This window comes from Trematomus bernacchii, unplaced genomic scaffold, assembly GCF_902827165.1.
Source record: "Trematomus bernacchii unplaced genomic scaffold, fTreBer1.1, whole genome shotgun sequence".
NCBI lineage: Eukaryota > Metazoa > Chordata > Actinopteri > Perciformes > Nototheniidae > Trematomus > Trematomus bernacchii.
The window spans coordinates 22,564,508-22,577,338 of record NW_022988043.1 but is presented as its reverse complement, the minus strand read 5'-3'; the positions used below and the strand labels follow the sequence as shown (position 1 = coordinate 22,577,338).

Here is a 12,831-nt window from a genome sequence, read left to right as displayed (position 1 = left end):
CCAAAGAACTGACACAGATGGACCCCCGACTGTTGTGTCGCCTCGCGTCTCTGCGTCTTGGCCATGTGTCGCACTGGAACACACCGCAAAGACTTCAGCCGACGGCCAAGAAGCACGTACGAACTGCGCATGCGTGAGTGGCAATAACTCTCCTTACCAGCAGGCGGCGGTAGTGTGTATTCGTCATTCAAAAGAGGCAACAACCGGAAGACAGACTGCGTGATAACCGAGAGAAGAAGAACAGACTGCGTGATATAAACAAACAACAAATAGCGTGTGCGTTCCATTTTCACTCTACAGTGAGAAGCTCATGGGGCTTTCCCGAACCTGTGTCGAGAGCTGGAGTTAAATGAAATCTCAGATTTGCCTTCTTAATCGTTTGTTTGGGCCCCTCACTTCCGTTTCGCTTCTCATGCACTGATTCGCTAGCTGAACAGCCAATCAGAGTGATTTCTTTTGCCGACAGCCTTTGGCCGACTGCCCACCGATTCGACATGTTGAATCGGCGGGTTTTCGGCTGAAAAGGTGTCGGCCCGGCTGAAAAGACACGACGGTGCGGGACACACCAATCGGAGTAGGGCGTGTCGACGCTCATCGTCGGCCTGACGCCAATCAACAGCCAAAATCGGCTTGGTGTGTCCGGGCCTATAGAACACACTGCAGGGAAGGGAACCCCCCCTCCAAAAAAATAGGGCCTCTTTAACCCCCGCTGACCAGTGAAGATTTTTCCAATCTAATCCAATATACTCTAGCTTCCTCTGTAGATTTTCTCTTCTACCAAGAAATCTGACAAAGCGTCAAGTTCAATGTTAAGAAGCTTGTAAGAAAAATTAACAGTTTTTAAGACTATCTAGAGACAAATCTTGAAGAAAACTGTTCAGAGATCTGTAAAACGTTCAAGGTAAGCCTTTGAAAATAGTAAAGAAACATTTGAAAAATCTTTAAAGTGGACCTATCATGCTATATTATAATAATATAGTGTAGGACCATACCTATACAAGGCATATTTATACTTTTTTTTTTCAAAATACCAAACAGATCATGCATTTTAGCCATGCCTCATTTCGCTCAATTTGCACTTATTTAGCTCTGTTTTTGCAAGGGCTGATTCTGTGAGAACAGCACCATCTACAGGCCTGGCATATGTACTACAGCGTCTCCAGTGCTTTCGAACGGCAATGGCCGTGGCTGTCTCCTCCTGATTGGTGGAGTTGGCCCAATAGCCGTAGCGCCACTGTCCTGACGTCAGGACAGTGTTCAAATCTGGATCAGTCTGTATCAGATCCGTTGCAGCCCCTTTTTTAGAGATTTGGGTATGGAGGAAAATAGAGAGGGTTGTGTTTTCTGACACTTGGTGAGTTCCCTGGAACACCGGGGACACATATTCATGTATAAAAGACGTACAAAAGTGCATTTTGCATGATAGGTCCCCTTTAAGAAAGATCTTTAGGAAATAACTCCAGATGACTGTTAACATATGAGAGGAATGGAAATTGAAGACAAAACCTAGAACAATATTCAAGAAAATGTACAGAAATCTTTCAAACAAAACTTTTGAGGAATCTAAAAGATTATATTGAAACATAACAAAGAGGAAACTATCTAATAAATTCAAGACAAATCTTCAAGACATTTCAAGAGATCTGACATTGATTTAAATAATATAATATAAATCTTTAGGAAAGTTACGAGAAATCAAACAAAAAATTGAAAATAAATCTTTACGACTAAAAAAATGCACAAAGAACTCTTGCAGTAAATCATAAGAATAACCTTTCATTGAATCCATCTTACAATCCACAGAAACCCTGAAAAGACCTGCGCCATGGTTCAACCGAAAGTTCAAAAATATTTTTCTCGGCTGACCCAAATCTGTGGATGTGGATCAACCGAGAGGGTTAATTTTTCTGAAACACAGAAACCTGACCTGCACAGCTGAACTCTTTAACCTGACAGACACCAGACCTGTGAGCTTGTGCTCAAAACAGAAACCACAGAGCCACATCATGGTTGGATCAGGAAGTCAGGTATATATTCAACAGACTACAAACAAACTACTCCGCAGGTCTTTGATGTTCTGTTTAAATACAGATCTGTCAAACTGTAACTCTGACAGAGGAAAAATAGCTGCACTGAAATAATGAAATCTTGTTTTAACTGAAGCTGCTTTCAATTCAGACGCGAACGTCAGAGGTCTCAAACTGTAAAAACGGAATCGTTAGTTGAGGAATGATTTATCCACTTTGCTCTTCAGTCCAAACATTTTGTAAAATGTGTCCTTAAAAATCTTTTGAATAATCATACTGCATGATTTCATCTCTATTACAGACATGATGTTGATATGAATATTATGTTATATTATGGACATTAAAGTTGAATACATTCAAAGGCACACTTTAAAAGTAGTAAAAAGATGTGTATTCTTGAGCAACCAGATATAAACATGAAAATGTGTTTTATTTACAAAGCTGGTAGGTACTATACTTAATGTATTAGGTATTAACATGGGAGAAATGGCTCAGCTTTAGTCAATATCTGTGATTGCTGGGTAGTCTAGTGGCGTAAACCAACGAGTTAGCCATTTTCTCCTCTGCTTAAGGAATTCTCAAGCCTCTTAAAAGTCCACTTCTCTACTCCTAACAATGTTTAGCATGAGCCCTTGAGGGATCAGACCGGTGGCGATAACTATTTTCTTTACCTTAGAAAACGTCAAAACTCTAGTTGGCATGTCCAATAGAATGCATTTTAATTCAGATATGTTAATACTTATTAAGGTGAGATGTCATTGGACCTCTGGAAAATAGCTGCACCGGTTTTTACTTGGCTTAAATATAGCCTTACATTGGAGCATTATTTAGTCTCCCCCCCCCTCCAACAACTAGCATGACATAGCTGGTGCTAAAAGATTTGTTAGGGTTTTCTATGGGTTTAGCTGTGTACAAAAGACTAGAACTACTAGTAAAAATATGTAGAAAATCTTAATCCATCCATCCATCCATCCATCTTCTCCCGCTTATCCGTGGTCGGGTCGCGGAGGTAGCAGTTCCAGCAGAGAGCCCCAAATGTTCCTTTCCCTGGCCACATCAACCAGCTCTGACTGGGGGATCCCAAGGCGCTCCCAGGCCAGCGAAGAGATATAATCCCTCCACCTGGTTCTAGGTCTACCCCTTGGTCTCTTCCCAGCTGGACGTGCCTGGAACACCTCCCTAGGGAGGCGCCCAGGTGGTATCCTTACTAGGTGCCCAAACCACCTCAACTGGCTCCTTTCGACGCGGAGGAGGAGCGGTTCAACTCCGAGTCCCTACCGGATGACTGAACTTCTCACCTTATTCCTAAGGGAGACGCCAGCCACCCTGCGGAGAAAACCCATCTCGGCCGCTTGTATCCACGAGATGAGAAAATCTTAAGATATTGTTTATTCAAAAAGGAAGAGAAATCCCCCTCAAAAATTTTCAGGGACGTATAAAAGAAATTCGCTAACAACTATAGATTTTTTTGTAGGAATTTAAAATAATGAAGACAAACAGATAAAGAAAAAAGAAAGGATATTAGTCGTAAGAATCTGTAATGTTTGCTAATTAATTGAAAAACCTCCATTGTTAACTAAATATTGTTCAGAAATAATAGATGTAAAAACCCCAAAATTAATTCAGATATTGCTAAAAATGTACCACATTGTTGGTTTGACTCTGCACATGAGATTTGCTGAGAATAGTAGATATATAGAATAACAGGGACTTTATGGATCTGGGCAAAGCTTTAAGTGTGAAAGCAGATTCTATGCCTCTGAGCTACAGATCTGTTCATGTTCAGTTAGGAGAGAAAAAAAGAGTGAGTCATCTTCCAGGGGAACAGGGAGTGTCGTGTGCGTGCGTGTTTTTCCTGTAAATGTAATCACTCTGTTTCATTCAGACTCTCTGGATGTTTTACTGTCTGTGGATCCTCAACTGACTGCTCACTGTCAATACACTCTCACATAAACACCTCAGCAACACACACAAATATACACATGCTGTAAGGCCTGAGTGTTAAACAGGGTTTACTTCCTGTCAGAGTGGGAGCTGCTGAAGGACTCGGCTGGGAGACACTAAGCTGCTTAACTCAACCTGTCTGAACGAGACACCGGAACACACAAATACAAAATCTGAAAAGCACACACTTTCAAGAGCTTGGGGCTCAGTGGTCCTTGGAGACACAAACCAACAAATCTACAACTACGGCACAATGTTTAACCGATTCAAAAACACAATGTCAGTTTCTTTTGTTTCTCACTTCCTGTTTAATCAGTAGAAGAACACTTTCTAAACACATTTATTTTTGTCTTGCATTGTTAAAGAGAGCCCAGTCTGCTCTGATTGGTTAGCTGGCTGGCTCTGTTGTGATTGGTCAACCGGTTGGAGGTGTCCCGTATATCAGGGGTTCCCAAACTTTTCAGCCCTGCATATTTGATATTGAGGTAACCCAAAAGTAACCAAAAGTAATCAAAGATGTGAAACTGATTACATTTTTTAACAGATCATTTCAGTGGCAATTGGTTACAACGGCTCCAAACATTTCCATTCAGAGAAACATGCTGCTGTTTCAAAAAACACGCTAAATAAAAAAAACATAATGTGCCAAAACACATGCAAATGAAGAAACACATTCGACAACTAAGTAGCAACACATGAAAGTCAGTGTTTCCCCTATATACAAATAGCGGCAGCGCAGCGCCCAGAAAAATGTGGATTTGTAGTATTTGTGTTACTGTATGTTCAATAAAGGTGTATTTTGCTAAATCTTGAGACATTGCCACTGTATGTGCTCGGCCTCAAGAGCTTTTCTTGTGCTGGCAGACACATAGAAACATATTGGCGGGGCACACTTCGCACACACAACAAAATTCCACGTGCTCCGCGCTCACATTTTGCTGGGCCCGCGTGCCTTAGCACCGCTGCTAGGACTCCATCCTAGGGGAAACACTGAAAGTGCAGCGCGTTTCTCCAAATGGAAGTGTTTTGGGCCATAGTAGAGTGTTTATACCTGCTGGCCACCGGAGATAATTAGAGAACGGCAAACACTTTTAAAGTAACCCACCCAACCCTGGTTAAAAGTTAGATCATATTGCACTAACATTCATTTACTAATTACCTAATAGTTGTATTCACTTTACATTTGTTCATTTCATTTATTGTCTTACATGATTGCAATTGTGCTTTGGCAACACATGTCGAATGTCATGTGAAAAAGGAACTATTGAATTGAGTTAAACCAAACTGTAATCACTAAGAAAATCGACGTACATCTGTAGGATTTGTCTTTTATTGTGATTATAATAAAGACAAAGAATACTTAACCCACTGTAATCAAAGATGTTACCTTGAGTAGGTAATATACATGTCAGGAGAACATAGAAAGTCCATCACAGCTTAAGAAAACCAGGAGAACAGCTATAACAAAAAGTCATTTTTAAGGCATATAACAGAATATAACATATTATCAGCAGTAACTTGAAACATTTACATTTAAGACATTTAAGAACATTTTGAGAAATCTTTACGAAAACTTGCTTAACTCTTAAGGATAAGTTTAATACGTTTAACAAGGCTTTCAAAAAGGAGGAAGTGGCAGGATAGTGGGCGGTGTATCTAATGTATTTCTTGAAATCAGAAATACATTTTTTGTGTAAGGCAAGTAAACCCCTCTCTGTATTCAGAAGATTTTGTTCAAAAATTCCAAGTTCAACTACGTACAGTAAGGCCTTTACAGCCAGATGTTGTGAAGGTATGAAGTTACTGAACCTGTAATGTTGTTATTTTTATAATTAAGCCCAATTTATATTTGTTTGGTAAGTCCCCCCCTGACATATTTGAAATTGCTCGTGTGCACACTTCACACCTCTCCCAAAATGTACAAAATTACTACATTTAAAAAAACAAAACACTGTACAGCAGAGGAAGTAATGCCTTTGTCTTGAGGTATGTCTTGTAATTTCAACTGCAACAAATGTACGAAGTAACTTAAAGAAAGTCTTGTGTTATGATTCCAGTTTGTTTGTAAAATCGTTTTTAATTGGTTAAGATTGCTGGTTTGTTTTGAGTGGATTTGGAAAGTTCTAAACCATTTACTCAGAAATCATCAAACACATTTGTAAATCTACAAATGATTACTGTATAATGAGAAGACATGCAGTTATTATTACTGCATAATAAGAGTGAATGCAGTTATTATAACTGCATATTTAGAGGACATGCAATGTTTTGTGAAAGAGAACTGATGCCCTTTTTCTACCAAAATGATTGCCTTTCATAAAAAGTTACATTCAAAAGCAAGAACATATTAACTATATGTATGCTGCTTCCTAGGACTCGGTTAAGTTCTCGAAATAGGTTTATGATCAAATCGACTCATTTCTATTACACAGATGTGTACTAAGGACATCTCCTATCTACAATTCCTAATCCCGAGCCTCTGCAACTACTCCACTTGGAGCAGCTGTCAATCACAGCTGTTGATCATCATCATTGATTTATAGCTTGGTGAACTACCTGAAATGAGAAAAACTATTTTTGTCGTGTACCTTGACTTTTTAGTTTGACCTACGATGATCCAGTCAACATGGAGGGGCAGGATCTAAGATCTATTGCAGCCAGCCACCAGTGGGGTCCTGATGTTTTGGCTTCACCTTAGAGCCACTTGTCCTCCATTTATATGTCTGTAAAGACTAACAGAGGCAGTTTTGGTGAATAAAGTTTTTAGATTTGTATTCCTCCAGATGGAGTTTCTCTCCCACACTACATACTGATATACACCTGAACATAAGCAGGAGAGGACTCTTTAAAGTAGAGACACTACATACTGATATACACCTGAACATCAGCAGGAGAGGACTCTTTAAAGTAGAGACACTACATACTGATATACACCTGAACATCAGCAGGAGAGGACTCTTTAAAGTAGAGACACTACATACTGATATACACCTGAACATCAGCAGGAGAGGACTCTTTAAAGTAGAGACACTACATACTGATATACACCTGAACATCAGCAGGAGAGGAATCTTTAAAGTAGAGACACTACATACTGATATACACCTGAACATCAGCAGGAGAGGACTCTTTAAAGTAGAGACACTACATACTGATATACACCTGAACATCAGCAGGAGAGGACTCTTTAAAGTAGAGACACTACATACTGATATACACCTGAACATCAGCAGGAGAGGACTCTTTAAGTAGAGGACACTACATACTGATATACACCTGAACATCAGCAGGAGAGGACTCTTTAAAGTAGAGACACTACATACTGATATGAACCTGAACATCAGCAGGAGAGGACTCTTTAAAGTAGAGACACTACATACTGATATACACCTGAACATCAGCAGGAGAGGACTCTTTAAAGTAGAGACACTACATACTGATATACACCTGAGAATTAGCAGAATAGAGCCCCTTTAACGTAATGTGTTTTAGTCACGTTCGCATTAAAGAAAGTAAGAAATGCAGTACTGCGCAGTACTGTCCACAACAGAGTAGTAACAGTTGTTGTAATAGTGTACATTCCTGTAACATGTAGCACAGTATTGTATAATACAGTAACGTATAAACAGTGTTCACTCTTCTTAACCTCACTTTCTACCCTCCTCCCCCCCACTGTCCTTTATACCCTAGGTATCCACCCTTTTCACCCTTAGTTTCATCTTCACCCTGACTGTCTTCGCTCCTGTCCTGTCCCTCACTTTCTACCCTCCTCACCCTCACTGTCTATCCTCTGTCCACCCACATCACCCTATCTGTCTGCCCTCCACACACCACTGTTTACCTTCCTCAGCCTCACTGTGCACCTCACACATAGTGCTCCTCACCCTCACTGCCCCCCCTCCTCACCCTCAGTGTATTCCTCGCCCTGCTCCCCGCCACTCACCCCTGCATTGGGAGCTTCCAGTCAGCAGCAACAGCAGCCAGCAGACCTCCAGCAGCATCATCATCTTCTTCTTCCTCCTCTTCTTCTTCTTCTTTTAAATGTCACCGGGCAGCTCTGTCCTCCTGCTTCCTAGTCCTCAGCTTCTGCTTCTTCTTCTTGTTATAATTATTATTATTATTATTGTATTTCAGCCTGTTTTCTTCCAGTCGTTTCCCCCCGCAGAGCCTCATGCTAAACACCCCGGAGTGCTTTTCTTCCTCGGCCGGTCCATTAAGCTAACACTAGGATTTTAAATGTCTCGCTCCCGCCGGTCTTGAGTTGTTTAACCCGTACTTTAACACACAGAGTGTGAGTCTCAATGTTTCCTCTGTGAAGCCGACTAGACTGTTTCGGTAAAGTATGTCCTCACCGTGTAGAGCACATATTTCACTCGACTGGAATCTCAAACAAGTTAGTGGAAATATTCCCCACTTCCTGTGACGTACTTCAAAATAAGAGTCTCAATAAAATAACAACAATGTACTGACAAAACTAAGAGTCTGAACAGTATTGGAAGAATCACTCAGATCCTTTAAAAAGTACAATTATTATTGTCTTAAAAATACCCCATCAGAAGTAAAGTCCCGATTTCAAAATAATACTTTAGTAAAAGTACAAAAGTATAAGCATTAAAATATACTTTAAGTACTAATTTTGCAGCTAAATGTACTTCAGATATCAAAAGCATAATAAGTGGCTCTTTTTACAGTATCATATTATTATGTTCATTATGTTATCCTGTTTTCAATACATCTAAGAGCATTTCAGTATAGAATCTGGTCAATGTAGACCACATAGATACTTGAAATACTGTGTAGAATAATAGATACTGATTATTTTGGATCTTAAAAAAAAATAGCACAAGGCAAAACAAATTCAGAAAACTGTAGTTATTAAAAGTGTAAAAATGTCCCATGTGACAAATATAATATAATATAATATTAATAAATATTGTTATGATTTGAGGATTAACTGATTGATCATTTGTTTTGTAAAAAGTAAAAAATAATTAGCATGCATTCACAATTACTCAGAGCTGAAAGGACACCTTCTAATTTGTGATTGAGTCCAACCAACCATTTGCACATTCATATCGTTACTTATGCATAATATTATTTGATGATCTTTGTATGTTTTGCATGCAGAAACCTTGATTTGTAAAGTCACAAGAGCTGTCAGATAAATGAACTGCAGATGTAAAAAGTTGCATTAAAAACTCAAGTAATGCACAAGTGCTTAATGTCTTCTGAAGTGTTAAGAGTAAACTGTATAATGGCTATAAAACTGTATTAACAAAATGTATATAATAATTTTTTTTAGTGTTAGGTGAGTTTTTCTGAAGACTTTAATCTTCATCTGCATGTTCTACCAATTAACACATTATCAATTATATTTATAAGGGCAACCGACACATATTATATGTACCAACAATAATAATAATAGTCATAAAAATAAATAACTAATTTATAACACAGGAACTTTTCTTTTTGCCATAATAGTATTGTCAGAGTAAAGTCAGAGCTTTTATTTTGAAGCCAAACTAATTACACCAGAAGTTATTGGCTCTTTGTTTTTACTCACGTCACTAAAGTAATCTCCAACTGGTGTATAAACGAGTTGAGGGGGGGGAAAGCTCATACTGCGCATGCGCCATTCATCGGGCTGTGCAGTGTAGCAATCCGAGCGCCCCCTTGTTCACATCATAATAACTTTATTGTGATGATCAGAAGGAAGGTGAAACTGTTCTGTTCAAAGGTCGACCTTGGCTTCACCCAAACAAAACCGGGAGGTCCCAACACTTTGATCAAACGCATCAGCCAATCAAAGAGAAGAGTCAGTAATATATTAAATTGAATATGTATTTTCAAAGGGTGTATGGTTTGAACAGTACATTCACACCAATGTGAATATGCTTTTGGCAGAATATGACATTTTGAAAAATGTGCTACGAAAAACAACAGTTTGAAAAGAGACACTGGAAATATATAATTTTTCAAATGTATTTTTTATATTTAATTGCTATGGCCTTTTTGGATTTTACTGCACCCCCAGGTTGTTTTTTTACATTACTATTGTTTTAATTTGTCAGTACATTTGTGTGTGTACTTGTGTAATGGTTTGTACTGTACAATGTTACAGCAGAGATGGGCAACTTTGATGGTGGTGGGGGCCACATAACTGATGTACTGGCCACCAGGGGGCCGCAGATTCACTTGGAACACACACACAAATTCCATGTATTCTATGTAATTATTAACAAATATACTAAGTCTGACATCTTCATTGACATTTTACAATCTTTCAGGGAACATCCTCTAATAAGCTCACTAAACAAATATCAGTTCACAGAAATTTTATTAAATGTTTACAAGTGGCATGTTTGTATTGAACAGGTTATTTAACAGTGGAATAAAACTATTTTAAACTATTGGAAAGCACGGAAAATGTGCTTGTCATGAACACTAACCCAGACATTAGTTGTCTAACTTGAACCTAAGACACTTGTAGCCTGTCTCTGCATTCCCCTTATTCCACAATAAGGGGAATGTCAACACAGACACCTTTCAACCCGCACTCTGCTGTTACTCAGCGCCGCTCCCCTTCCCTCCCGCTGAAATTATGAATGAAAAGCGTATAGTAATCATAGATAACACGGCAGGGTCCGTGACAGTTTGTTTTCAAATAAACAAAGTCTTGGTTTTTAGAATACTAAACTTGTTTCGCCAAATTCAGATGATAAATGCAACTTTGAAGCTTGTAAAGGCATAATTACAAGCAGTAACTTAACGTCACAGCAGGCATAACAACAGCCGGTGTTTCTTGTGAGTGTTTCCCCGGGAAACAAACACAATACACACAAACGCGTCACAGATTATTTTGCGGTATTTGAAATCATGTACGCAACTCGCGACGTAATTTTTTTTACTTGTAGTACTGATAATTAATTACGTTGTTTATAAATGTATCTGAGGGCCGCAAAAAGAGGAGGTGGGGGCCGCCATTTGCCCATCCCTGCTCTAAGGCTAGCAAATACAAACATTTTCTTTTATTAAAAAAAAAAGACTGAAGAATCACATGAATTGAATGTTTGAAGATAAATTAAGTTTCTCTAACATTGAATGAAGATACTGTTTTTACAGAAGTGTTTTAAATATGGAGGTTTTAGTGAAAATACACAGTTGTAAGTAGTGAGCATTAGATGGTTATAAACTTCAAGTATACTGCACTTGTTGAGAGTTCATAACTGGATGAGAGTTCATAACTGGATGTTTTATTATAAATTAGTTTGTTGTTGAATGCAGTACTTATTCACTTAAGCACCAAATATGTTGTACATACTTTATACAAGGTTACAACATTTTTTTTTTTTAATCAACGGTTATATTAAAGGTGGGGTAGGTAAGTTTGAGAAACCGGCTCGAGGTCGCGAGAATTTGAAAATACACAACCGGAGAAAATCTACCACTTCCTTATAGAGCCCCTCCTCCAACACACACGAACGCGCACATGACCAATGAGGGCACGAGATAAGTTTGTGCACAGATGGAAGGCTGACAGGCAGGTAGGCCCAGTGGCGACTGGTCATTAGGGGCAGGTGGGGCACAGCCCCACCTAGTGTCAGCAGAAAGTATTACAAATAATGATTACAAAAATGCAAAAAAAAAAAAAAAAAAAATATATTTTAAGATCATGTTTAATCATCTGATTCGTCTGTACATTGCTGTTTTAGTCTGTGTTCTTCTAATTAGTGTGTCTACAGTCACAGTGTGTGCCTATTGAGCTGTTTAGAGCCATGTGGGACAAAACCTGATTATGCCCCTTCCTCTCGCTGTGAAGTCAACGGTGACTGTAAAAACTTCACTGCGCATGCTCAGAGTATTTTGTAATGAAATGTGTGTGGCAAAAAAATAATGACCAGAGGGGCATGGAGCTACCATCCCCACCATACGTCATCTCAAATCATTCAGAGCTGATTGGCTGTAAGTACGTGTGCCGCGAAAAGTGTGCTGTGTGAAGAGGAGACGAGAGAGCTGCAGTGACACGTCCTAAAACCAGGAAGTAAGCACAAAAAAGCAATGAGATTTCTCCAGAGGATTTTAGAAAATAGCTCGAAATAAGATCTGTGGGAAACTTACCTGTTAGATAAATGCACGTTTTGATTAGCCGGATAACATCCACATGTCTACCCTACTTATATAATTTTTTTATCATAAATCTATGGATTACATTTATGATAGACTTTTGAAACTACAAGAACATAAGGAGGACTTTTACAAAAAAGTAATAGAAATGTTTGTCCAGAAGGATAGGCAAATGGACTTCATCTTCAAGTCAAGGTAAGACCGCCATTTTATTGAAAATGGGATCTTACTAAGAGAGAACAATTCAATATTTAAATGATAAAATGACATTTTTTGGGTATCCTTTTGTTGAACTGTCTGTTTAAAATTAATCGAAGCATCAGACAAAAAAAGCTTTTGAAAATAATATTATATTTTGGTTTAGGTCAAAATATAATATTTGTAAACCTGAAGAGTCAGTGCCAGTGCCTCACCAGCCATGAACCTCACTGCACGTCACTGCAGAAGCTTATATATAGACATCTAAGTTTTTTGTGCCCCACCACTTTTGTACATATAAAAACGCCACTGGGTAGGCCATCCAGTTATTTTAGCCGGGCCGGCTAAAATGATTGGTCGTACTTTTTACAGTATTACGGCTTCCACAGATGATATTTTTTTATGGATTTGTTGTCAAAGCACTTAAGATATTCATTGCTATTGGGATGTTAAGAGCATTCCATGGAATATAACAAAAAGTGTATCTCGAGCCGGTCTCTCAAACTTACCTACCCCACCTTTAAATATGTTAAAGAAT

At 38.8% G+C, this 12,831-nt stretch overlaps 1 protein-coding gene across 2 annotated transcripts in view; it reads right to left on the bottom strand.

Moving 5' to 3' along the window:
- Positions 1 to 8,356, bottom strand: part of adam9 (ADAM metallopeptidase domain 9) — a 57,092-nt gene extending 48,736 nt beyond the window's left edge. For both annotated transcript variants that reach the window (XM_034117720.1, XM_034117722.1), the window contains exon 1: positions 7,915 to 8,356. In XM_034117720.1, the coding sequence (XP_033973611.1) occupies positions 7,915 to 7,978 (64 nt within the window). In that variant the 5' untranslated portion in view covers positions 7,979 to 8,356. The remainder of the gene's footprint in view (positions 1 to 7,914) is intronic.
- Positions 8,357 to 12,831: the final 4,475 nt, after the last annotated feature.